At 41.0% G+C, this 25,913-nt stretch overlaps 3 protein-coding genes across 6 annotated transcripts in view; 2 read left to right on the top strand and 1 right to left on the bottom strand.

Annotated features, from left to right (window-relative positions):
- taok3 (TAO kinase 3) overlaps positions 1-10,102 on the top strand; it is a 75,170-nt gene extending 65,068 nt beyond the window's left edge. For 2 of the 3 annotated variants that reach the window (XM_022752804.1, XM_022752805.1), the window contains 7 exons: positions 1,529-1,765; positions 2,939-3,067; positions 4,040-4,243; positions 4,920-5,159; positions 5,686-5,898; positions 6,396-6,578; positions 9,733-10,102. In XM_022752804.1, the coding sequence (XP_022608525.1) occupies positions 1,529-1,765; positions 2,939-3,067; positions 4,040-4,243; positions 4,920-5,159; positions 5,686-5,898; positions 6,396-6,578; positions 9,733-9,894 (1,368 nt within the window). In that variant the 3' untranslated portion in view covers positions 9,895-10,102. Of the gene's footprint in view, positions 1-703; positions 911-1,528; positions 1,766-2,938; positions 3,068-4,039; positions 4,244-4,919; positions 5,160-5,685; positions 5,899-6,395; positions 6,579-9,732 lie in introns of those variants that run through there. The other variant, XM_022752806.1, reaches the window with a different exon arrangement.
- Positions 10,103-11,792: 1,690 nt separating this feature from the next.
- pebp1 (phosphatidylethanolamine binding protein 1) lies at positions 11,793-14,189 on the bottom strand. Its single transcript, XM_022752824.1, has 4 exons — positions 13,957-14,189; positions 13,545-13,654; positions 12,612-12,712; positions 11,793-12,248 (listed from the first exon to the last, which is right to left on the bottom strand). Exons 1-4 carry the CDS (start codon positions 14,089-14,091, stop codon positions 12,031-12,033), a joined length of 564 nt encoding a protein of 187 aa, XP_022608545.1. The 5' UTR covers positions 14,092-14,189; the 3' UTR covers positions 11,793-12,030.
- Positions 14,190-16,878: 2,689 nt separating this feature from the next.
- Positions 16,879-25,702, top strand: vsig10 (V-set and immunoglobulin domain containing 10). 2 transcript variants are annotated; one of them, XM_022752765.1, is made up of 9 exons: positions 16,879-17,122; positions 17,210-17,521; positions 18,924-19,229; positions 20,266-20,547; positions 22,364-22,648; positions 22,964-23,077; positions 23,298-23,310; positions 24,329-24,471; positions 24,570-25,702. In XM_022752765.1, the coding sequence occupies exons 1-9, from the start codon at positions 17,071-17,073 to the stop codon at positions 24,662-24,664; spliced, it is 1,602 nt and encodes a 533-aa protein (XP_022608486.1). In that variant the 5' UTR covers positions 16,879-17,070; the 3' UTR covers positions 24,665-25,702. The 2 variants fall into 2 exon arrangements, with proteins under 2 accessions (XP_022608486.1, XP_022608487.1); XM_022752766.1 differs by lacking the exons at positions 23,298-23,310; positions 24,570-25,702 and having other exon boundaries at positions 24,329-24,450.
- The last annotated feature ends 211 nt before the right edge of the window (positions 25,703-25,913 follow it).

Raw genomic sequence — 25,913 nt, 5'->3', positions numbered from 1 at the left:
ATGTTTGTACTTCTATCCTTCTGAGGACTCTCATGGACATAATGCATTCCCCCGTCCCTTACCCTAACCTTAACCATCACAACTAAATGCCTAACGCCTATCCCTACCCCTCCCCTCAACCCCCCCGCCCCTCCGCTCTGTGAATATGATCTCCTTTCCAGTCCCTGAGCCTTGTGTGAAAGAGGCCATCACATGACGTGACTTGGCCCTTTGTGGCAGCATGCAGGGTGGCAGCAAAGCAAGTGACTAGGATTGGGAGCTGCTATTACAGTAGGGGTATTGATTCAACACAGATTAAAGAGGAGGGGAGCTCAACCTCCATCTATTTCCATGCCAACACCCCCTCACCCCCCTTCTCCTTCTAGATGCTCTTACTTTACTTTTCATTATTTCAATTTTTCCCCTTCTAACTCTCTCCCTGTCACTCTCCATCTGCTGTTTCTCCTTTGCAATCACCCCCCTCCCCTCATCTCTCTGCCTGCTCCTCTCTGACCTACCCCCCCCCCCTTCCAACTTCTCTCACTCTTTCTCAATGAGGTATTCATGTGACCCACCTGCTGTCCGCCGCTTAGCGTTAGCCCAACTAAAGAGCCGCTCTGTGCTCTTGTTGGCCCGCAGAGTTGGCCTGCCTCATTCATAGTTCACACGCCTGCCTCGACCGCTGCGTGCCCAGGGCGCGAACCAAGGAGATAGGGAGAGGGGGGGTCCTCTTCCAGTAAGACGGGGGTCTCAGGGTGGCATCGGCGCTCAGACAGGGTTCTGTCGGGCATAGGATGCTGCACAAGGTTCCTGGATGCTGGTGCACTTGGCTAAAGTAGCCATCATGTTTGGCCTGAGGAGTTCAGGTGGAAGTTATGAGAAGATGCGGAGCGAGTACTACCTAGATGTGGAGAACCCTTTCTGTACTCAGGTTCGTGTGTCAGGTGTTGGTTTTGCTTAAAAAAATGTGATATTTCTGTTAAGAAATTCAATGTAGTCTTCAATTAAATATTATGTGGCTGTTTTAATTTTTCTGTATAGTTTGTAGTTTCTGTATAATTTTTCTGTTTGGTATAGTTTTTCTTTTTTTTTCCATTTGGCTTAAACACTTTTCAGATCCTGTTTGGTTTCCTGATCTGTGCAGTGACTATGTATGTGCGATGGTCAAATGAAAGAGCTTTTGTTGGGGTCGAGGGGTAACTTCATCTAAAGGGATTTGACTGTATTTCTTTCTTAAGTCTTAATTTCCCATCACTGGTTGAAACCTTTTAACTTTTTAAGTTGCAGACTGATTGCAGCAGCTGAACTGTAATACCTCACAGTATTGAAAGAATTCTGTTTTTAGCTCTTCTTTGGAAAGATAGCCTGGGATGAATCGTTACTGCATATTTACAAAGGACAGGTGACAGGTTAAGTGTTGCTGCTTGGTTGCATGACATGTTTTGAAACCCTTTTATCTCTTTTCTATCTTAAATAATGTGTTTTTCAGTCTGATGAAAAAAATCAGATATTGCAGCGCTCACATCTCTAAACTTCTCTTTCTCCACAGGTGACCAAGCAGATCCATGAGCATGAGCAGGAGAGCGAGCTGCGGGAGCAGATGTCGGGCTACAAGCGCATGCGGCGGCAGCATCAGAAGCAGCTGATTGCCCTGGAGAACAAGCTGAAGGCCGAGATGGACGAGCACCGGCTCAAGCTTCAGAAGGAGGTGGAGACGCAGGCCAACAACGCCTACATCGAGCTGGAGAAGCTGGCAAAACGCCATGCCGTGCAAACCGAGAAGGAGGTGGGATTTGTTGGGGGGGTTTGGGGGGGGGGGTTGGGTTATAGGGCATGAGTGGAAAGCATGAGCGGATGCATAAGTACAGTAACCCCTAAGTTATTTCACAGATGATCACAGCGGCCTACATGTACCATGCAACAATTGGCTAGAGGATAAGGTTTGCTTTGGAAAAACAGTGGAGGAAATGATGTTGAAGTTATTTTGATCATGTAGTTGCTGGAGGAAAAATGTTATTGTTTGAACCATGAAGCTCCAACTTCAGACTTACACTGACCACTAAGGAAAGTTTAGTTAAGACTTGACACACTGCTGCCACCCAATGATACATATGATGAAACACAAGGGCAGAAGTGGGTCACAGAATGTCACGCTCTGAAAAACAAGCTGCATATCTCTGTGATTAGCACACAGCGTGCTGTAGCAGCCAGGGAGATAGTATATCTGTACATATAAACCAGCATGTTCCCCTAAACAGCAACATAAACACACACTGTCACATGTGAGATGTGGGTGACTCGGCTAAACCAACCGGTTACCATGTGTTTTCTTACAGTAGTGTTTATCATTGACATGGAAATAGGTTTCTGTAGCAAGTAAATCTGCCATGTTTTGATATTTTTATGCAAAGTCATTTTTCACTGAACGTCTATAAATTGACAGAACCAGTGACATCCCAAAACCTTTAACTGGTCACGTTGTAATTTAACAGGACAAACATGTGAGCGCTAACATGAGAATAAGGGCTACAATTAATTATTATTTTCATTAGGGATTAATCTCTAGATTATTTTCTTGATTAATCATTTCTAAATTGTTTAAAATGATGAAATACTTAGAAAAAAAAGGCTTTGAGGATTTCTGTGAGCTCAAGGGACCGTCCTCAAATGTCTTCTTTTGTCCGACTTGCAGTCACAAACCCAAAGATATTCTGTTTACAATGATATAAAACTGCAAATCCTCTCACTGCAGAGGCTGGGACCAGAGAAAGAAAACTAAAATGAATTGTTTACGATCATAACTCTTGATCTACTGTAGCTTTTAGGTGGTATCATACAAATTAGTATTTGTTCACAGTTCAGCACTGAGCTTGTAGCCTGTATTCAGAATGAAGAACTCCATGCTAACAACTCCTCGCCCCTGTTTTCCTCCCGATTCATGTGCGCCCCCCCCCCCCAGATGAAGACAGCGTTGGCGGATGAGAAGAAGTTCCAGCAGCAGATCGTGGCCCAGCAGAAGAAGGAACTGACCACCTTTCTGGATAATCAAAAGAAGCAGTACAAACTCTGCAAGGAGAAGATAAAGGAGGTGTGCCATGTTGTTGCTTTCCTTTTTCCTCCTCGGGCGAGCTCCTTTGTACGCCTCTCTTGTGTGTGACACACGGTCCTGTATGCTGTTTACTGTTGAATCAGCCCTCCTCCACACAAACATGCACATTCAGTACCTCCAAAGTGGTCTTTTTGGAAGTTGTGTTGAGTCACTCAGCCTACTCACTATGTACCTACACATGTATATACACACAAACGAGGAAACCCACAAATCCATACGCACAGTGTAGCATTTATGTGCCTCCACAACCTTGAAACTGAGTCCAGAGAATACTCCTGTGGGCTGGGAGTGTGATACACTGTGTTTTCAGTTACAAGATAAGTGACCAAAATTAGGTCAGCGCAGTTAAAAGAAAGCGTCGCTGGCAGGGAGAGATATTTCCCACCAACTGAGGGCTATAACGGAATTAGACACCACTGAGAGCGGGGATCAGACTCGTGTGTTAAGTGCATTAGCGCGAGTTGTAGATTACCTTAAAGCCCATGAAAGAGAATGAGAACTCATACTGAGGAGGGATAGATTTGGCTGAAATTATCCTTTTTTTTTCCAACCCTTCCTGGCTCTGAAAGTCAGCTGTAGTTCAAGACAGAAGGTCAGATGGAGTTTGGCGTATGCTCTATGAACACTTGATAATGTGGGCTTGTGTAGAGACTCTTTCTTCCACAGTCAGAAACATGCACATATAATACAATACACACATATCCACTGATTTAGACTAATCCCTCAAACTGGATAGTTCCTCACCCACTGCCCATGATGGACAGCCCAAACTTATATGGACAAATAAAGCTTAAACAACAGATAAATTACCCAGCCAAAATGTCAAAAATCTACCCGTCACAGTTCACGTTAACTGACGGCCTTTAATAAAACTGACCATCCATTGTCCTGTACTTGTAAAAACAAACGCCTCTCACAATTCCTCTGCTGTGAACTTTCACCCCGACTCAGGAGATGAACGAGGACCACAGCACACCCAAGAAGGAGAAGCAGGAGCGCCTGTCCAAGCACAAGGAGAACATGCAGCATTCCCAGGCCGAGGAGGAGGCCCATCTCCTGGCCCAGCAGAGGGTTTTCTATGACAGGAACTGCCGCGCCTTCAAGCGCAAAGTGATGAGTAAGAGGCACGACTTGGAGCAGGAACAGATCCGAGAGGTGTGGAGGACGTACATCCTGTGATTCAATAAGTCATAAGTTATAAATTGATTTGGTTGTTTTTGTAATTGTTAAATATACAACTCAAGTTCATATGTCCAGTTTGAGTTTGAATTGAAGTTAAATCCCTGTTTATTAGTTGTCATTGTTTGTGAAGTTGGTGTGAACAGGTCCAATGTGATTGGATAACCAAAATGTTTTTTCTCAGCAAACAGCAGTGTGTCCTTAATAACTCGAGCCATTGTTCAGTAGATCTGTGAGGTGTTTCCTATTAACTATAAGAAGATTATTACAAAGTAAAGCAAGGCAGCAATGTCATAATCTGAAAAGCTGTTGTGCAAATCTGGAGGAAGTTTTAGGAGGTCCAAAAGATTTCCATGGGAAAATACTCAAAACTCGGAGTCATGTTATAGATGATAGTTGTAATGTTTTGGTAAACAGAAAAAGGAGGTGTTTAAATCTGAAATTAATGTAGATTTAATCAGTGATATTTATTCATTTTTCAGATGTTAATAATAGCAAACATGTTCTGGGCTTAAAAAAACAAAGAAGAAAATTGTTTTCTACAAGTGAAAATATGAATGAGTAATGAATTGCACCTACTGCAAGTCATCCATGCGTCCTTCCCCTTCTTTTTCCCCCTCCTCTTCCATCTTTCCCCTCACGTTTCTCCCAGGAGCTCAACAAGAAGAAAACCCAGAAAGAGATGGAGCACGCCATGCTGATCCGCCACGACGAGTCCACGCAGGAGCTGGAGCAGAGGCAGCTGAAGACGCTGCAGAAGCTGCGGATGGACCTGATCCGCCTGCAGCACCAGACGGAGCTGGAGAACCAGATCGAGTACAACAACCGACGTGAGCGCGAACTCCACCGCAAGCACGTGCTGGAGCTCCGGCAGCAGCCCAAGAACCTCAAGGTGAGTCGACACAGAGATGTGTTTTATAGACGTGGTGGTTGTTGTCGTAGGAACACAGATGCTTGAAATGCATCGCTGACGCTAAGAAACCTGAACTTTTTTTTTTAAATGCTTTTGTTTCCGGATTCATTTTTAAAATTTTTCTTGTGTCTTTGAAAAGACAAATTGGATTCACCTCTTAAGATGGCGCAAGCCTTGAGTAACATCCTTTCTGTTTTATGTAGTTTTTGATAATGCAGTGATGCAACGTGGATGTAACAAATTAATCTGGAAAGAATGGTGAAAGAACATACAAAATGTGTCATCTCTGAATGTCACTTCATTTTTAATTTGCTTTTGAGGATAACAGAGAGTAGAACTGTGGTTTTCGCCTCTGGCTGTGTAAAACCTTTAACCTTCAGCTGCAGGATTCTGAAGGTTGGACTTTAAAAACAGAGTGGAACAGTAGATTTTTAAACCTGATCCAGTCTTTAACTATAACACTCCACGCTCTTCTCTTATTGATTTTTCTGTCTGTCTCCACCAGGCTTTGGAACTGCAGATCAAGAAGCAGTTCCAGGACACATGTAAGGTGCAGACCAAGCAGTACAAGGCCCTGCGCCACCACCAGATGGAAGTTACGCCCAAGGCCGAGCACAAGACGGTGCTCAAGGCCCTGAAGGATGAGCAGACACGCAAGCTGGCCATCCTGGCTGAGCAATATGAGCAGAGCATCAACGAGATGATGGCCTCGCAGGCGGTGAGTGGAGAGACGTTCACCTCATCAGTTTTTTGTCAACAAAAAAGAGCTATTCTTATAAAAGATCTTCGAAGCAGATTATGAGGCCTTTCTCTCCACCTGTTGCTTATGCTTGTCCATTTTTCTCCTTGTTTGTCCTCTTCTCATATCTTGCATTTGTCTAATATTATTTTCTTCTTCTTCCTCCCCCTTTCTATCTCACCCTCGTTTGCAATCTCTCTTCATGTCTCTCCCTACCCCCTCTTCCTCCTCTCCTTTTCCACTGTCTGTCCATGTCCTGTCTGTCCCTGTTGCCCTTCCATTTTCTTCCATCCCTTCACTGCCTCTTCCCCTCCCCTCCCATCCTTTCTGTCCTTTCTGTCTCTATTCCCACTTTCTCCTCTCTGACTCTGTGACTTATCCATGTTCCCCCCCACCCCACCCCAATCTCTCTCTCTCTCTCTCTGTCTCTTTGTACCTCCCTCTCCCCTGTTGCGGTCCACGGTCGGCTGTGTCAGCTGCGTCTGGATGAGGCCCAGGAAGCCGAGTGCCAGGCCCTGAGGCAGCAGCTGCAGCAGGAGATGGAGCTGCTCAATGCCTACCAAAGCAAGATCAAGATGCAGACCGAGGCGCAGCACGAGCGTGAGCAGCAGAAGCTGGAGCAGAAGGTGTCGCTGCGCCGGGCTCACCTGGAACAAAAGGTGTGGTGACGGATACACTCGTCATTTTAAAGGAGCCATACGTTAGATTTTATTTTAAAATTACTCTGTAGGACATAGTTTTAGTTGTTTCATTTATGAAACACAGTCAAGGAAGTGATCGTTATCCAAAAAGTCAAAAAATTAAAAAGTCTTTATTGTCATGGCTACATGATTTAAAAAAAACTAAAGAGAATTTATTCTCTCTCAGGTGTAAAAACTACTTATCCTCTGGCCTAGATGTGGTGTTTCACATAAAACAACTTGAAATTCAAGACATTTCTGAGGGCAAAGAAAAATGTAAAATTAGAAATCACAAATTCAGAACAAGAATTTACAGGACTGCCACAGAGAGAGACAGGAAGCAGCCCAAGGCTTCAAAAGAAAAGAAATACAGATATAGAGTTAGCTGAGGCACAGTTTAAGGCCAGTGAGTAACAGTGTGTTTTAAGATGTTGTATAGTTGAATAGTTACCTAACGTGTCTCTTTTAAAAATGTAAGACGCTGCTGAGGCAGTTAGAGGCCACTGTAATTCAAAGATTATGTGTGTACAACCAAATACAACACCATGAACGCCTCTGAGGAGAGAGCATCTGAAAGTGTGTGTCATTATCCCCGTTTGTATGATTCGTCATGTCTCATCCATCTCTATGAGCATTTTTACCTTGAGGTGTGTTGAAACATTTCATACAAACTGCTCTGTTTGAAACACGCTGAACGCTTTAGGGTCGTAGATGACTTCAAACTCCTTAAAGAACTAATAAAAAGGACACAGTGATTCCATTCACACATAAAGAAAAACTTCAAATATGTATGCATTGTTTACAGTTTAGAATAATCCTTATTTGTGTTATATCCTCTGAGATCCTGCTCCAACTGGACTAACACTGCATCACATACAGGATGTGAAGAAGCCTTTTAAGGATCTGAAGCATGCAAGTGCAATACAAACAGGCGGTAATGAGTTGAAATGCAAACAGTCCGGCGCTGTTTTTTTTTTTTTTTTTTTTTTTTTTTTTTTTTTTGAGCATGCCTCGATGCTTAAGCGAACAGGTCCGGATACACATTTGCATCCACCTCAGCGGGCAGCGCGGGCATGAAAGGCGACCCAGACAGACATTCATGAGTTCACACAGACACACACACAGATTTCCCTCACCACAGGTGGTGATGACAGTGGCATGCCTTCCTGCAGGGAGCAGACAACCATTTCTCTCCCACACACTGGTAATGGTGGTGAAATCTCTAGACAACTGTATTGTGCTCTTATTACGACATTTCTGTTGTCTTCTATTTATAATAACACTCACTTAATACAGTTTAGCTTAAAATTATAGCTTGTTGTAGAGGTCCAGTCTAAATTGTTCATTCACATACTCCAATGTAAACTCATCAACAGACATTTTTATTGCTTTTATTTTGTAGTTATCAATTATTAAGTTGTAGTCATTATAACATCGGCAGCTGTGTAGCAAGCTGGCATCTAGCTTTCATACTTAGTAATAATTTTACATGTTTTTACATAAATTTGACTCAGTTTCATCAATCTGTGTCCCCCAACGCTGCTGATAGAGACACAGCTTTAATGTGACTATTCAGGCAACCTGCCATGTATACCAATGACATGTGATCAGATTAGAACGGCCGAGTACGCCTCCTTCCAAAGTGACCGACGTCATCGCCACAGTCTAGTAGACAGCACTCCGACAACAAAGGAAGAGACATTTGAAATGCCGCCCTGATCCAGTTCTGCTGGGTCCAGTGTAGTGTGTGCGAGCTGTGGTGGTGTGTCGCCATCTCCTGGCTGCGTCCAGACCTGCACTCTGGGACCGGGATGATGTCATGGTTTTAGAAGCACTATTGTCCTCTGGTTCGGTTCATGGTCAGAGTCTGGAGTTTTCTGTGCATGCTCAGTAGTTGGCCAGATTGCCGTATTGCGCCATGCAGCGCTTTGTCTGCACCTGTGGATGTGAGTGTTGAGTTCATGTGGGTGTTGGGCTGAAAGATCCAGCAGACACAACGCAACCTGATTAATGAAACTTAACCCACTTACACCTTCACAACTTAACACAGTGCATATCAAAGTTTGCATCCAGTTACCCATCGTGATGTAGTGAGGATATAAAACAACAGCACGGGGTGAACAAAACAAGATGAACTGCTCTGCAGTGCAGTGAAAACCAACACAATGGCCCTGGAATGAAGAAGGCATTTGTAGAGATTACAGTGACTGTGTCAGTGAGGTGTTGGTTCAACTCTATTGTTCATTTTCAGGCTGCAGGTTGTACTGTGGTGCATTGAACTGTATTGAACTGTATTATACTAAAAGGTATTTCTCTTGCTTTTGTTCACCTCTGGAAAATACCAGAAACAGAAATTAAACATTAGATCTGGAAAAACAAGGTTGTATTCCAAAACTGCTTTCAACAAAGGATTTTTATTTTTTGAATATTAACACGGTTAAAGTTCAAGGACACCTCAAACTTTTAACATTCTTATTAGTAGAATTATTTGGTCATGCCACCTTTATTAGGCATTTCATTAAACACATGACAAGCTGCGTATACAGCATTTAAACATACCCACAAAACAACAATCAATTCTAGGAACCAAGCAAAACTCCTGGCTAGTGATGCAGGAAGAGAGAAATATTCTGAAAGCCTAAATAGGTAAATTACCAGTAACATGGTGATCACCAAATACATTGATATATATCAATATACCCCTTGAGCAGAGATCTAGTCAGCTAAAACAACTGCAAACACTTGTGTGTGTGCACAGGGCCTTTACCATCTCTATGCCTTAAAATAATAACTTTGGCTTTTGCAGTGATGTCAATGACAGTAGATTATAGCATAATGCTGCTGCAATCCTCTGCTGGGTTGTGCATCCATAATATTAACATGCGTTTACTTCCTCTTGCAGATTTTCTGCTGTTTTAACTTTGAGGAAGACATCTGGCTAAAATATGTCAGACAAGAATATTTGTTGCACAGATTTTTTCTCTTCTGTTAATGAATTTGTTTTTGCACAGTTGAAAAAAAAATTAACATTATAAACTTGGAAAAAACAGTGTATTTTGCATTTGGACTGTACATTTTACAGACACTCTCTACATCTTTCATAACAAAATTCAACCCTGAATATCCATAACAGATTGAAGAGGAGCTGGTTTCCCTTCAGAAGGAGCGGACCGACCGGATCAAACACCTGCTGGATCGCCAGGAGCGGGAGATCGACAGCTTCGACATTGAGAGCATCCGGCTGGGCTTCGGCAACCTGGGCACCCTGGACTTTCCCAAGGATGACTACAGATGAGGGGGCTGCTGCTGCTGCCGTCTCTCATAGTCCCCGGGCGTCCGTCTGCCTCAGAACACCCTCTCCTCTCCTTCTACCTGACCTGACAGTGCAGGTGTTCGCTGCTGTTGACGCCCTCACTCAAACACACAACCACATAAAAAAAATTTAAAAAAAACGGCTCAGATCCAGTGTGTTTTCTGGGCCGGTCAGACAGAGTCACTGGGCGAGATTTTGGAGATGCCCCGCCCCGCCCCCCCCCCTCAGAAAAAAACCATGCCTAACCCCGACCCCCTCCCCCGTTTCCTTCCGTGGTGTCACAAGATGACAAAAAAATATGCTGGATAACTTCCTGTAGTTGTCATGTTTTTGTAAGAATAATGATAACATACTGTAGTCACAGTGTTTGTTGTTTCTTGTGCAATGATGACACTTTTGGTGTGACTAAAAGTGGAAGACGAGAGAAGGAGGGAGAGAAAAACGAGGGCAGTTCGACAAGTGAAATGGCTCCACAACCATCCATTTTTAGAGGTGATGAATTTTTTCATTAGTTTGTCTTTTGGTCTCAAGCAGTGCAAAAAAAACAAACAAATCTCTCAACGCGATAAAGCTCTCAGCCGATCCTTCCACAGTCGTGCGTCCGCGCTGCTCCTCTCAACACTTTTTGGTATTTATTCATCAGGACATTTTTATGACAAATTTGAATAATTTGATACTTTGAGAGACAAATATCACGATGTACATACGTACACTTAATAATAAATGTCACTCCTTCAGGTGGATTTGATTACTGAGGGGAGGGTGAATCATGGTACTCAATATGTGTATCGTACTGATTTCTCTGCACTGGCAGCCAATGTGAATAATAATAATAATACATGTGACACGTGAACTCCAGCTCCCAGCTAGCACAAAGGGCTTCATGGGGAGGGGGGGCGGGGGGGACTTGTACTTTGTGTATAGAAGGATTTATGGAGAGCTTTTACTTATTTTCGTATTGTATTTTAACTGTCACTCATATCAAAAAAGAATTTTTAAAGGCGCTTTTTTCCTCCCCCCTCCTCAGATAGTATTTGAGATTCAGTCATCTATCAATGGGATTTTCATTTAATTTTTTTTTCTTTTGTGGCTTTACACAACTCTCAAGCTGTGTATTTTCTTATAAACCAGACCAGTATGATGCTTTATTATTGCATGCACTTTAATTTTTTTTCCAGGTTAAAACAAAGCATGAATCTGTCAGAGCTTTTAATTATATTTGTAAATAAAGTGCTCATCACACAAACGAAGGATGTGTTGATATATGTCCAACATGAACTCCTGAAGATCATAAACCGGTTAAGCTGCTGATTTAAATTTGCAAGTTTGGAAGTTCAGTGTTTTGACAGCTCACACTTTGACTTGAAAACATGGTCGATAAAGTCTTCAACATATCACTTTTACTGATGTAGCAGGTTTTCAGCTTGTAGAGCCAGAAATCCACTAGGAGCTACTGTATTGTTTGACTGGTTTTAGGCCTCTGTCTCTTTCTTCAGTGGATTTTATCATACTGTATTTACTACATAGTAAAACAATAAAGTGAAAACCAAATATCAATTCACACTGCAGGTTAAAGCAAGATAAGGTCGGTGCACAAATTAAAAACTCAGTGTTTAGCAAGAGAGCAAAGGTTATTAAAGACGTTAGATAAAACTGAGTAAAGTTCAGAGGTAATTCCTGTCTGCAGTGCTCTTACTTCTGCATCACTTAACTAATTATTATAGATCTTAATGGAACAAACTTTTCAAATATTTCCTCACATTTATGGTAATATGTCACAATATTTCATAACATTAGATTAATAACAAAATGTTATTGAGGATCAAAAGGTGGTTGAGAGAGTCTCTAAGCATCAGAAATCATTTCTACACAGAACAACCTTTTCAGTGTTGAACAGATTTATTGTAGATGGGTGTAGGTGACATTATTGAGGAGTTATTTGTGTCCCAGCATGGGTTGGCAGCAGCAGGAAAAGAAAATACTATTCAGTGGCACACACGAAAAAAGAATGCTGTGTAAATGTTGGGTTTTTTTTGCCTGTTGCATGAGTGGGAGTTTGCTCAAGACCACCAGCCTACATGGGAATTCCTAATAGTGAGCGGTCTAGAGTCGAGTCTTTTATTTTCCAGCCAGCTGCTCGTACAGTCTGGGAACGTAGTCGTCCCACTCGGCCTGGTAGCAGGTTCCCGCCACAGGGGCTCCCAGCTTGTATTTCTGCCTGAAGCTCTGGAGCTTGAACTTGCCACGGCCGTCTCCAGAGCAGTTGGTGAGGACGGTCTCAGAGCAGGACAGGGTGCCTGGCTGCTCGTACACCAGCCACACATACCTGTGGAGACCTGAAGGGGACAAAGACAACTTTTTAAATATTACATCACACCCTGCTGCTGGAAAACAACCTCTTAAAACTATAAATTATTGAGGCCAGGCTACATGTACTGTTTAAGACGTTCAGTGAGTTCTTGTCTTTCTCTTAAAACATGATATGTTGCTCATTGTAAGTAACTTTAAGGCTTTCAGGTTAGACATTTCATTCATTGTGCAGATGAAAACTATTTGTCTTTAACTTAATCCCAAATATGGGACATTTTGCAAAATATGGACACAAATAAAGCCAATAATGAGCTGGTGCAACAACACATTGAAGTGAAAATCACCTCTATCCTTTATTAGTGCCTTCTCTAAGCTTCACTTTCTCTTACCTGTGCCCTTAGGAGGACCAGAACCCACGTAGTCCGACATGACGCAGCCAGAGGACACATCGTTCCCTTTCATGTTGACCACCAGGAAGTGGTGCCACTCCCTTTAGTGAAAAGCATTAAAAAAATATATATATAGATTGGAGGTGGGATACACCTGGGACAGGTTGAAAATCAATCACAGGTGTAGCACGTAAAGACAGACAAACCATTCACACTCACATTCACACCTGCGGAACATTTAGAGTCACCAATTAATTAATTAATTGTCTTGGACTGTGGGATACGATAAACACAATAAAGCTATACACTCCAAAGTCTAATACTTTGTGTTGATGCACCAAAGATTTTAGCATCGTCATTCAGTTTGCTAAATGAGCCCATAAAACCTTTTATTGAAAAAACCTGTTACAAAGTGCAATGAACCAATCATGATAAGCACTGAGACTGAAATGTGGGCAACTGCCCCAGACCTTCAGCATCCCAAAAGTTGCAGACTCACTGTCCACCTTGAGTCATGTGCTGGATTATTACTCCATCTTGAAGCTCTGTCATGAAGGAACCCTGAATCAGGATCTAGGATTGGTTGATTTTGATGCTTACATGTTGAATGTTTCTATCATTTAAAAACAAAAAAACCTGTTGACACAAAGCGAGGCACTTTGATTTGAATACTGCTATGTATTCTCTATTGTGTGCTTGACAGGTACCTGAAAAAGCAGTGAACATACACAATGCACAGACAATGCAAGTTCCCTTCATTGGCATTTCTCTTGTCAAAAGAAAAGCAGGACTTCCATTCATATCCAACCATTATTAGCATTTTAATGACACAATTTAATTACTTCCTGTGTAACAGAAATAGCTGTATGCTGCAATGTTGCTACCATCTTTTACCCATTATAAGTAAGTTTGCGCATTTCCTTTTCATCTCACCTGAATTTTGGGTCTTTCCGGCTGGGAGCGTCAGGGTCGGTCAGGGCCAGAGTGTACATCTTACTGGAGTCACATCCTTCCCACTCGACGCAGGTGGGTCGATTCTGCACCTGCAGGTCAACACAAGTTAGGAAGTTGGAGACAGGCGTGTCAACTTAATGTCGTCCATTTGGGGTCGCTATCCACCTTCTTTTACATGTAGACATGCTGGAGGCATTATGTAACCCAATTCATCGTTGGCAAATGCGCAAGTCAGACTATTTTCACATTAAACAGTAACAAAGCAGTGTTTAATTAAAGAAATTCATGTTAGCACGGTGCTCTTAACGTAGCTTTTAAGCTAACGTTCAGAAACGACGCTAAATTAGCTGAGTTGTTAGCTTGGCTAGCCAACAATATTTAGCTGACTAACCTGTGTTGGCGTGAGCACTTTGCCGAGTTCGTCGATTTCCACAGAGTCGTATTTAATTTTCAGAGGCTGTGCTGGCTTTTCCTCGACCTCCTGCAGGGCAAGAGAGCCGCCCCACTGGCTTAAATCTACGGGCATTTTGAGCTGTAGTCCGTTTTCTGAAGCTGCTGCCTTGCTGAACCGCTGCTGCCTGGCTGAACCGCTGCTGCTGGCAAATTAATTGTTCAAAATGCTGCGTTCAGGTACCACCAGGAGATATAGCAACTGGGGAGGGATTTGCACGTTTATCTTATAAGTTAAACCATCTGAATCAAAAACATCTTCACTCCTGAATTTCAAATCAACCTTAAATCATGTTTTGTGAGTTAACTGTTTCCATCGGATAGTTTCCAATTAGCTATCAGCATTAGTTGATCATTACCAAGTTTCTTACCGTCATGATCATAGCAATAATATATTAGTAAGGATATGTGCTGACATTCCGTCTTAGTGATAACACCAAGTCAATTTGGAGGTAAATTAACTTACTTCTTGAGTTTAGTACTGTGGTACGTTTTATTTATTCCTAACATTCTGAACTGCACGTGAACGTCACCTTCAGCACTAGCTGCATGTGGCCGATAGAGGGCGCTGCCGCGTCACTGCCACACAGGGGTCTGCAACCTTTACTGTTAAAATAGCTATTTTTGGCCTCTCCCTCAAATACAAATCATCTGAAGCCGCAAAACCTATTCGACCTTTAAAATGAAGATAACACAGCGTTAAAGTTTTATATATAGTTATACTATATATAAAAGAACTATAGTTTATTGCATTTATGAAATTATAGAACTACAAAAAAACTGTTGACATTTTATTGCTGTTTTTACCTGTTATAACAAAGGAAAACACCAAACTCTTATGAATAAGAGAAAAAAACACTGGCATGTGTACGCCTACTTTTAAATGAAACACATAACTATGCAGGCTTATCTGAGTCTTTCTCTTATTTGTGAAGGATTAAAAAAATAAAAAGTAACCCACTTTGAAATAAATAAAACATATACCTGCAGCCTAATAGTTTTAAGAAGAGTAAAAATAAGAACAGGCGTTTGTATTTAATTATAACTCAAGTCCAGTTCAGTGTGCAATCATCTTCTTCTGTATTTATCCTCAGCCAAATACAGCATTCAACCGTCGAGACATTCAGAATCAAACTCTCTATTTTCCTCCGAGACTTTTCTTTTTTTGGATTTATTCATGATTATCTTACCGGGGGTCCGAAACTCAAGATTAGCCACCTATCAGCGGCAGGAAGAGGCGGTAGGCTGTAAACGGTGCTATGGAGACGTTGTAAGATGCGACGTACATTTTAGTCGACGAAATATTATCAGTATCACCTCGATCTCCAAAATATGAGATGTTCTCTTTAAAAGAAAAAAGAAAAGAAAAAATAGCCGTTATTTATTTTCACATTATTATTATTATTATTATTTATTTATTTTTTATTTTTTTCAAAGCTAAAGGGAGCCACTGCAGATGGGCTGAAGAGCCGCATGCGGCTCCAGAGCCGCGGATTTGCTACGTCGACTCCGGGTCTGGAAAATGAAGCCAATGCGGAAGTGCCTTAAACTTGCATTCTATCGAATGACCATCGGGGGGCGACTCCACCCGAAGCAAAAAGAAGTCCGATTGTATTAAAGTGTATGGAAAAATGACCCTACTTGTCACCGTAACTTACCGACATTGACAACCCGCTGTCACTGTTAACTCTAAGTTCGGTGACGTAACCTTAGCTTTGCAGAACTAATTTTAAAACACGTCATAAGATGTTTTCCCTTGGTATGGTTTTAATACAAGCGGTTACACCACACAGTTAGCTTACACGCAGTAGCTTCAGCTAATATTACAAGGTTTCTCCTCATATATGTGATATTTACCAAATATTGACATGTATGCAATTAGTTACAAAGATTACTTTAACACTAAGTTTACCTCGAATTATGAATGCTAACTGTGTTAAACAGCGACTTCGTACCGCGTATCCAGGAGCCTGCTGTCAGGTAACCGGCCGTGCATAGCAAAGATTCTGGGTTAATACAAATCTCTATGACACAAGCACAATTATTTCACATGCAAACTTGCATTTTTCATGCAGATTTATTTTACAGGTTTACAGAGGTTGATTTACAGCTACAAACATTGGAATTATTTCTAAACTTTACTTTACAAACTCAAAATAATTTTGAGTAGGGGGCTGAGAGCCATGTTGTTGAGATTTCAATCATACCCCAAGACCTTCATCATCTGAATCAGATATATCAGATATATAGATTTTCAAACTGCCTTTTTTTTTCTTTTTCTTTTTTTTTCTTTTGGTAATCAGTGCCAGCAACTAAACCATCTCCATGGAAACTGAGCAACTCCATCTGATGAGAAAGGAAGATAAAAGCTTAAAAAACACAAAGTGTATTTTTTTTAATTTTTTTTGTCATACTAACATTGGTTTCCACTTCATCATTGTATGTAAATCAACCACTTCTTGAGTCTCTTCCTTGAGTTGTGTAATCCATCACAGTGACCTTTTTATTTTCTGTTTTTTAAGCAGTATAAGATATATAAGATAAAAATAAAGTTTAAGAGTAAAAAAAATAATAAATGAATAATATCTGAGACCAATTTATAACACTTGTGCTACAGACATGATTATAGCGGTGAGCCTGTAATACAATGTTATACCGTTGTAACATCTGCTTAATAATCTAATTTGTCTCGTATGTTTTCACAATAATAATCATAGGCAAGTGTATAGGCTTTTCATAGAATTGAAAAAAAAATGGTGTTACTGTACCTTTAAAAAGGTGAGGTCAGGCGTGGTTTATTTGTGCCAAAGTTTCCGGATCTCTAGTAAACAAAGCACGTCCGCCAAATCTGCCACAGAGAGACAGAAGTCACATCATGTCAGACGGGTCACCTATGCCGACAATGTAGTGTGTTTACCGTGGTTTACAATGGGCGGACAGGTGTGCACTGTGTGTCAGTGTGTTACAGACAGGCTCGCGCAGGTGGACTAGTCAGACAGGTTTGGACTGGGAGCCTTTTGTTCACTTTTTTTGAAGGCGATGTAGGAAAGTTATCATGAAAATAGTCGCAGCTGTAGCGCTTATACATTTGTGTTTATCTGCGACAGGTGAGTTCTAATAACAACACACAGCCAGGTGCGACAGGTGAGTGTGAAACTGCTTCTTTCATTGTTTTATTCTTCTCCATGTTAAAGCGGCAGTTTCGGATAATGGCTCCACCGAAACGGCGCTGGAAGCCGCACCGGGCGACATCGCTCTACTTCCGTGTTACACCGTCGGTAATGTAACACCGACCTTAACGACATGGATGAAAAATGGACGAGAAGTCATTAGGGGTGGAGGTTCTTCGCCGAGCCCTTCTCCCGCCGCACAGCGTCTGATGGTAATGCATGACGGGAGCCTGAACATCGGTTGGGTGACACCTGGAGATGAGGGCAGCTACCTGTGCAGCTCCACACTACCTGGCAACAATACATTCCATGCACGTGTCCTGCTCCAAGTAACCAGTAAGTGAATGATCATTCGTCCAGTAATGATCCCAGTATGACCTGCTCTGTGTCTTTCACTGGAATTCCTTTAAAGCAGCATTTTCTAGGCTGGGCAAAAGATTGAGGCCCTTATAGCCCCCTGTTACACATGGCAGTTTCATTATTTCCCCAGACACAAAAACCAACCATTACTCTAGAGCTGAAATGTTTAGCAGATCAATCAATCAGTCAATTGAGATGTTATAATTGGCAACAATTTTGATAACTGATTAATTGTTTAAGTTGTTTTTTTCAAGCAAGAATTCCAAAAAATTCTTCTCAAATGTGAATATTTGCAGTTTTCTATGACAGTAAACTCAACATTCTCGTGTTTCTGACTGTTCGTCAAACAAAAAATATATATTTTCTGACATTTTATACACTGAAAAGCAATTGATTATTAAAGAAAACCATTGTCAGACCTGCTGATAATGACAATAATTGTTGGTTGCATTCTTACAGTACTAATGGATTAATACTACCTTGACCGAGGTTTTCTGTGTGTTAATTATTCTTGACACAGAGGAAAAAAAATTGTTAAAATGCACCTTTTCAACATATGAGTTCAGTGTAAAGTAAAACAATTTAGGTCTTAAAAGTAGAGTTTGAGCTCCCTCTGGAGGATGGGGCCACAAGATGGAGAATGGAGGACTCTGCATGGCAGATATTCTTCATTAATCGTACAAATATACAATTAATCAAATAATATGAACCCAAAAGATAAGGCGTAAACCTTTGACGTTTGGGGCCCATGGGAATTTGCTTGCTTTATCCCCGGTAATCCGGTCTTGTAGACAGCGTGATGAATGATATTATACAGGACAAAATAAGAGAAACAGGATACTTAAAGCTGCACCAGAGAAGGTTACAACGAAGAGTTATTTGTCATTATCAATTAATCTATTCATAAATGGTAACAATTTATGATAAAGCCTGTGATTTCATTGGATGGATTAATGGTTCCTGCTGGTACTAAAATGTAGTGGAAAAAAACAAGTCTAAAGTGAACTTCCATACTTAAAATACTTACTAATCCTGTGTAAAATAAGCAAATAAGCTTGTGCTCTTCTTCTTCTTCTTCTCTTTTACTGGCACGTTGCTGTCTTGTTACATCATATTACAGCCAGTAACTGCTGTATTACTGTGCTCTGCCATCAGCAAAAATGTGTATCATGCAACCTCCTCATCAAAACGTTGATCTTCAGCATTCATTAAAGGCAGAAGCTCAAAACAGTGTTTTAAAAATCACTTCCAATTAGTCGTGGGTATTGATGGTGATGGGTATTTAAGTAATAAAGTTAAGTAATTTACCTCTTACTCTTGACAATAATGACAGATCGGATTGTGCACAGTTATAATGCACGGCTCATATTTATTTCAGGTGGTCCAGAAAACGTGTCTGTGTCCATCGGCCCAGCCCACGCCCTGTCCAATGGGACGCTCATCGTCTATCAGGGCTCGACCGTCTCCTTTAACTGCTCCGGCTCCTCCTACCCCTCTCAGCAGCTGACCTGGGCCTTCAGAGGAGCTTCGTCCAGCAACGACTCACTGGTCTCAGGTACTGGAGCCTGGCTGGACTACGGGATAGAAGACATTCAACCCGGCGCTCAGGGAGTTTACAGCTGCAGGGCCCACAACACCGTCTCTCATCAGGCAGTCAACAAGAGCACGCAGCTGCTAGTGTACTGTAAGTAACAGGACGTGTTGTTTTCATGTATGAATGTATTATATTATACAGCAAAACCAAAATGATGCTTTTTCTGTACCTTAGTTTGAGGAAATTAAACATGTTTTTCTTTTTTTCTTTTTTTAATTTTGCAGAACACTGTTCAGTGCATCACTGTTTAATGTTGTTATAACACAAGCAGTTGTACAATAACTTTGTCTTTAGTTACACGACTGAACATCTGACTGAGAATTGACTGCCAACGCTCAGTACTTAAAAAAAAAAAAAAAAAAAGAAAAAGTTTGGTAGAAAAACAAACAACTCAACGAAAGCTGTACGCAGGAACACCATTATTTTCTAAAAAAGATCAGAGTCACAGATCCTCAATCTTAGGAGTGTGAACAAAACTTAACTCATTCTAATCCAAAACAGAAGAAATATTGAAACTGGGACCCAGTACTGTTTCTGGAGGGAGTGTGGATGAGCACTTGCGGACCACCCCCATATATTTTCTTTTTCAGGTACACGGGGCTATTAGTATAAGTATTGATGTTTCATTTGTATTTTAAAAGTCTGTGTTGCAGTGATATCTAACTCTGAAAGATCTTTATGGCTACATGTGAAAAAAGTGTCACTCAGGTCATGTCGGCTTCTAAGAAGCTTTTAATAAAAAACTGTTAACCTGAAGTTTAGACGACAAAAAGACAAAGATGAAAATACTGGATGAAATATGATGGTCACGTTCAGGAAACAGAGTTTTATGATCTTTTTTTAAAACCATTTTTCCTTGTTCATCCTTTATGTTTCAGCACCCTAGGTAAAGTGATGACGTTATCGTGGCCTTCCTCTTCTGTGTCTTATATTCACCTCTGAATATGAAAAAAAGTTTAGGAGCCAAATGCAAAATCTCCGCCACCATATAAACTTTTTTTTGTCACTTTCTTTGCGGGTCTGACCATCCTTTGCGATGGCTCTAACTAAACTGGATTTTTAAATGATAGCAGTTATATTGCACAGTTTTTGTTAAGTTCCATACTGATGTTTTTGCTCTGACTAGATGCCCCAGAAAGACACCCTGAGTGTATGTGGTCACCAGCGCAGGACCTCTCCTACATCCAGTTCAACTGCAGCTGGTTTGGAGCGTATCCCACCCCGACGCTGAGCTGGGAGGAAGACCAGGGAGCCCAGTGGCAAGGACGCGTTTATGCAACGGAGGTGACGGACAGTCTGTCGGTGACACTGAACCGCTCCCAGCTGTCTGATGGGCAGACGCTGAGGTGCACGCCCCGGCACCAAGCGCTCGCTTCGGGAAAGGAGAAGTCGTGTTGTTTTACCCTCAGTAAGCATGTTGTTGTGAAACGAGCCTCGTAACAATCCTGAGATGTGCAGCTGCTGAATCTTTTATGTACTTTCCGCTTTAGAGGCCACTGAGCTCGACTGACACTCTTCAGTGTGCAGCGATTGTTGACACAACAGTATTCTTAGTACTGACCTTAACTCAGTTTAAAGGGTCAGTACACCCAATTAGCCCCCCCACCCACAAAATGAAAAAAAAAACATTCAGTGAGCTTTGTGGATCGTCCAGAGTAACAGGCACACTGTAGTACAGTATCTAGACACACAGCTAGTTTGTAACTCTGAGGCAAACCTGGGTCTGTCTGCTGAGGCTCTGAGATATCTGCCTCCAGTCTATTGCAGTGGAGGTAAATAGGATTTTGTTTCCATCATTCACACCATTGGAAAAACTACATTTAAAAAACATGTCTCTCCGCTAAAGTATCCCTGCTACTCCGGATAATTCACAGACCTCACAGAGGACAGTTTTCATAGGGTTTATTTATTTGGTAAAAATGAGTTCCAGTGAAAACAGCTGAGCTAGAGTGTAACTGAGATATTCCTGCTTTATTTTAAAATGGATTACTGCAAATACCACAAACCAAACTGTGTTTACCTCATTTGTACTAATACAAATATCTGAAAGTTTCAGCAGCTAAATCCATGAAAATCCCAATGTTATAAACTATCTGCATGGTACATACCACACTAGATTTCTACCCACAAAAAAGACCACTCAATAGTAACTCTCAGAACTTAGAACAATAATTCTACCAATTTATGTAGATAGTTTTTAGAAAGCATCTCCTCAGAAAATTAAGGAACTGTAGAATAAAGTGTTTTATTTATAAACTGATTATTTATAGGTTTCAGAGACGGATATCTCAGCAGATGAACCCAGGCGAGTCCTAATGTTAGAAACTGTCTGCTTCCATATAAGATTTCTTGCAAAGAAATAGTCCCTGTGAAAAGTCTTTCCAATTGCCCTGTGGCCCAATGAAACCAATAGTTAAATGAGAAAATATATTTTTTATCAGACTAAGAACATTGTGGGTAATGCACGCATCAGTTGAATGTACCTCCTCCCCTGAAGGCGACCTGTCGTAAACTCTCCACTCTGTTTCTCCTCTGAAGCTAAACACTTTGTTTGAGTGTTGCAGCCCAGGAAAACTGCTTGACAGGCTAACTGACGCTCAGTATTTATGCTTTATTATAATTGTTAGTTTACATTAGACTCTAGTCCTGCTGCGGATACAAACACACCCAGACAGATACAGTTGGCAGCGTGCCCACGGCATGTGGACAGTGAGTCACTCAGTTGTGTACGGGTTATCAAAGGACAGGATTGTGCAACAGGTGACGCACAAGTGTGTGATAGTATATACATTAGTATTAGCTTATCAGCCTTCTTTAATGTCGGTAAAGATTTCAATCAAAGGTGTGTCTTTGTCAAATAAGACCCAAAATCTACCTGCGTCGCACAGTGTTTCCTTCAAGTAAAAAACGGACTCCTTTTTAAATTAGCGATTTTCCGTCATTGATTCTTGATTTTCTTAGCTGTCAGTTTATGTTTATGCTATGCTAAGCTAACTGTTTCCTGGCTGTACAGACGTGAGAGTGGTGTTGATTCTCTTGTCTAATTCTTTAAGAGAAAGTGAATATTAAACAAAATGTCAAACTTTTCTTTCAAAGAATTCATTGTTATGAATATAAAGATTGAGGGTTTGATTTCCACTGAGGCCAACTAGAATAGTACTGAGAACTTTTTGGACAAATAATATCAAGAGTCTGACAGTTCAGTGTTTGCTCGTCTCTCCTAGAGCCTCCGTATCCTGAAGGCGAGCCGATGGTCACGGCTCTGGAGGCGACCAGCGTAACTCTAATCTGCACTGAGGCCACGTCCACCCCCCCTGCAAACACCTCGTGGAGAAAGGGACTCGAGCAGGACAACATCGTGCCCGGGTCAAAGTATGTCCTGTCTGAGGAAGGCCCCGTCTACAAGCTGACCATAAACAACGTCAGCAAGGACGACGAAGGCGTCTACTTCTGCCGCAGCGAGAACCCCCTCGCCGTCAGCGAGCTGGAAGTCTACATCACTGTGAAAGGTGAGTTTGGGATGGGAGGAAGGGTTTGGGGCTGCGCGATGGTCACATGTGCGGGGGAAATCTAATTGCATTTGCATGTTATTGCATTTTTATATATAGAGAGAGATGATCAACAGAGATGAACAATTAAATAGAATAAACAAATGAAAACTTTAACATCAGAAGGAATGATGAATGACAATGAAGGTTGAGCTTACACTTCTTGCAACAAAAGCCAGTCGCTGCAGGTGTCGACTCCACCTCTGGAATGCTGTTAAACCCGCTGCTCCTCCTGCTTCTTAATCCTCCCCTTCTCGTCTTGTTTTGTCTGCACAGCCTCCTCTGAATACACGGGAGCGATCATCGGCATCTTTATAGCAGCACTGATCGTGGGATCAGCCGTCATCATAGCTAAAACGGTTTACTCCAGCCGACACCGAATTTGCCTGGGTAACTTCAGTTTGTTCTTGGCAACATAAGCACAGAGGTTACAAACGCATGCCACGAATGACTGTCCCACTTAACCTTAATCTTATGATCAGTCTTTGCATGCATTAAACTTTCATTCTGCATCTGTAATGTTGTTCATGAGATCTGACATCACAAAAGTTTGAATCACACAAATCCATGAATACTAATTTCACAATTTATGTTCATATTTTCGTTTCAGGAAGTGGCTTCGGGTGAGTATCACACGTTTACCTTTCGAATACACTCTGCATGCTGATTTTAACATCATTTCATTTTAATTCAGTTGTTAAGTATATCGTTTATATTTTTATTTTAGTGGTTTCTTTTTCTTATTCCTGCAAACATATTACAATATTATTATACTCTGAATCAAGTAGCTAGAGTTTCTCTCTTGTCTTGCTATTTGACACCTGTATTAATCACATTGGTATAAATCCATCAGAAAAGAAGAGAGAGAGAGATGAAAATATCATTGCCACTCTCTCTCGGAGTTAGAAGCCTATACAAGAAATCAGCATTTACATTACTGCTTTCTACCAGCTGGAAATGATTCAAGACATGCACCGATAGTTCCCACTGTCCATAAAACCTCACAAATAAAAAGCTAAATATCAGTCAGTTTAATTAGATTTTTCTTCCAGCTGTGAACAGCTCCTAAATCTCCATCGTGCATTGCATCATGGGACAAATGTGTCAACATTTAGCAGTTATTTTGCATACTTTCACCTTTGAGTAAACTTAAAGATACCCTGCAAAGGTTTGTTAGTTTTTTTCGTAAACAAACAATATTATGTTGTTTACATTCAGTGTTTTTTCACCAAAACACATGGCCTGGTTAATGCGTTAAAATGCATTTCCTTCCTCATGAAACATTTGTAGAGCAGAAGTTTGAATTGTTTACATCCATGTTTGACAGCTAGCAGTATTCGTCTTCATGGCTTTTGTTAGCAAGATGCTACATTTCTTGGCATATCCCTGTACACGTGCTTGAGATACTAACAAAACTGGGACCCACACGTCATTGCTTCATAGTGCTACCAGTGGTGAAGAACTTTTGCAGTCGCAAAACCTATAACACAGACGTTGAACACAAAATGACTCGCATTGCCGCATGGAGCAATAAAGATTTGATAATGTATAGCAGTGTCAAAGTGTCTCAGGTATTTATGATTATAAAGACTGGATCCCGACCTGCAGGCGCACTAATGTCATAACGTTTCTGCTCTCTAGGCAAATGGAGGAGGACAGAGGAGATGTGCTGAGTCTGGTGGAGTCAGACGACGAGCAGATCTTTCAAGACGCCGTCCCGCGGCTGCCTCCGCTGGTCAACGGACGCCACACGACGCTTGTCCAGATACATCGAATCCCATCGAGTATGACTTTATCACGGCCGTTTACGGTGATTTTTACGGTTTGTAGATGAAGTGCACAAATGTTTGGTCATGTAAAAATGTCACTTCTCTTTTTGTAGGTGATCATGAGGACGCAGAAACTGCTGACACAAGCCCGGAGCAGCAGGAAGACACTGTACAGACAGAGGAGCCGGTGGAACTTGTAACATTTTAGGTATTGGGTGTTTTTAGAAAAATGTTTTATTTTTAGTTAAATACTATTTACTCCCAATGAGAATGTGAACAGAACTGGTGGAAGACAAATGTAAAAGAAAAATCTCTTTTAATTTGTTTTGGGGTTTTTTTTTAAGCTTTTCTGTGATTAACATATTTGTACAGTGTTTTGAATATGTTGCTCTGATACTGACGTGAATGCAGTAAATGAAGTTGGTGAATCCAAAGAATATGATTGTATGACTGCCGTCTTTTGCATGGTGGAAAAATGTCTTTGGTAACCCATGACTAACTCCTCATTCACAGATCTACGCACAGCTCCACCCTGTGTTGTAACATTTTCAGACTAACTAACATGTTTTTAAAAAATGTGGTAGAGTCAGTTTGTCACTCATTAGGTTACCTTATCTGGGAAACCAAGTGAAACATCACTAACTTTTGACTCAATGTGTCACTATTGGACTTTGTTCTGTGTAAATATTTAAACTAAGAGTTGGTGATATGACCTGAGAGTAAAATCACTGGTAATCTGCATTTAAAAATGGAGTTGTGCGCTTACTTACATATGCGCTTAGCTAGAACACAAGAAGCAACTATTATGATTTTCTTTATTCATTTAAATCAATCTTCATGCAAAAATACCAAACGTTTCCTCATCTGAGTTTCTCAATTGTTTGGCTTTGATGATTTTCTTTGTCTTAATTCATAGTAAAGTGGTTTGGACTGGTTGAACCATCCTGGGCTTCAGACCGATATGAAGGACATTTAATTGACAAAAGATTCACTGATAATAAAAACAATAGTAAGCTGCACCCTAAGATTAATAAAACGTTTTTCTTTTTAAGGGAATGACAACACTAATTCAAAGTAGCTCATGCTTTGGTGTGAAATATTCCAAGCCATTTTTATGGCTGCACTATTACAGCAAATGTTAAATATCAGATATTTGTATGTTTTAATAATTATTATTAGTAGGATGTATTGTGAATAATGATTTAACACACTTTCCTCTTCAGTTCACGCAGAGACATTTTCCATATTTTATATTGTATTGGGATCTTGACGAGAATATAAAGTAATATTCTTAATTTCAACCTTCAGAGCTGAGCATAATTTTTTAATAATGACAACACTGGATGACAGTGAGAACATCTGTGTTCATGACATAAGTGTTTATCAACAGTGCAACCCCAAGGGTTTAACATATTATAATTTAATGCTAGGGGGCGTGGTTAAGGCTGAGTGAGGTT

The sequence above is a fragment of the Seriola dumerili genome, unplaced genomic scaffold, assembly GCF_002260705.1.
Source record: "Seriola dumerili isolate Sdu_G_001 unplaced genomic scaffold, Sdu_1.0 BDQW01000177.1, whole genome shotgun sequence".
Classification (NCBI taxonomy): domain Eukaryota; kingdom Metazoa; phylum Chordata; class Actinopteri; order Carangiformes; family Carangidae; genus Seriola; species Seriola dumerili.
The sequence above is the reverse complement of the archived record's forward strand: the minus strand, read 5'-3'. Positions and strand labels throughout refer to the sequence as shown.

What these genes read in the sequence shown, in the direction of transcription:
- pebp1 (XM_022752824.1), bottom strand. Translation starts at nt 14,091, where the DNA reads ATGCCCGTAGATTTAAGCCAGTGGGGCGGCTCTCTTGCCCTGCAGGAG. An exon ending in AAGTGCTCACGCCAACACAG is followed by an intron (nt 13,655 to 13,956) that starts GTTAGTCAGCTA and finishes GTTGACCTGCAG; the next exon opens with GTGCAGAATCGACCCACCTG. An exon ending in TGGTCCTCCTAAGGGCACAG is followed by an intron (nt 12,249 to 12,611) that starts GTAAGAGAAAGT and finishes TGTCCCCTTCAG; the next exon opens with GTCTCCACAGGTATGTGTGG.
- vsig10 (XM_022752765.1), top strand. Translation starts at nt 17,071, where the DNA reads ATGAAAATAGTCGCAGCTGTAGCGCTTATACATTTGTGTTTATCTGCG. An exon ending in AGTCTACATCACTGTGAAAG is followed by an intron (nt 22,649 to 22,963) that starts GTGAGTTTGGGA and finishes TTGTCTGCACAG; the next exon opens with CCTCCTCTGAATACACGGGA. An exon ending in GATACATCGAATCCCATCGA is followed by an intron (nt 24,472 to 24,569) that starts GTATGACTTTAT and finishes CTCTTTTTGTAG; the next exon opens with GTGATCATGAGGACGCAGAA.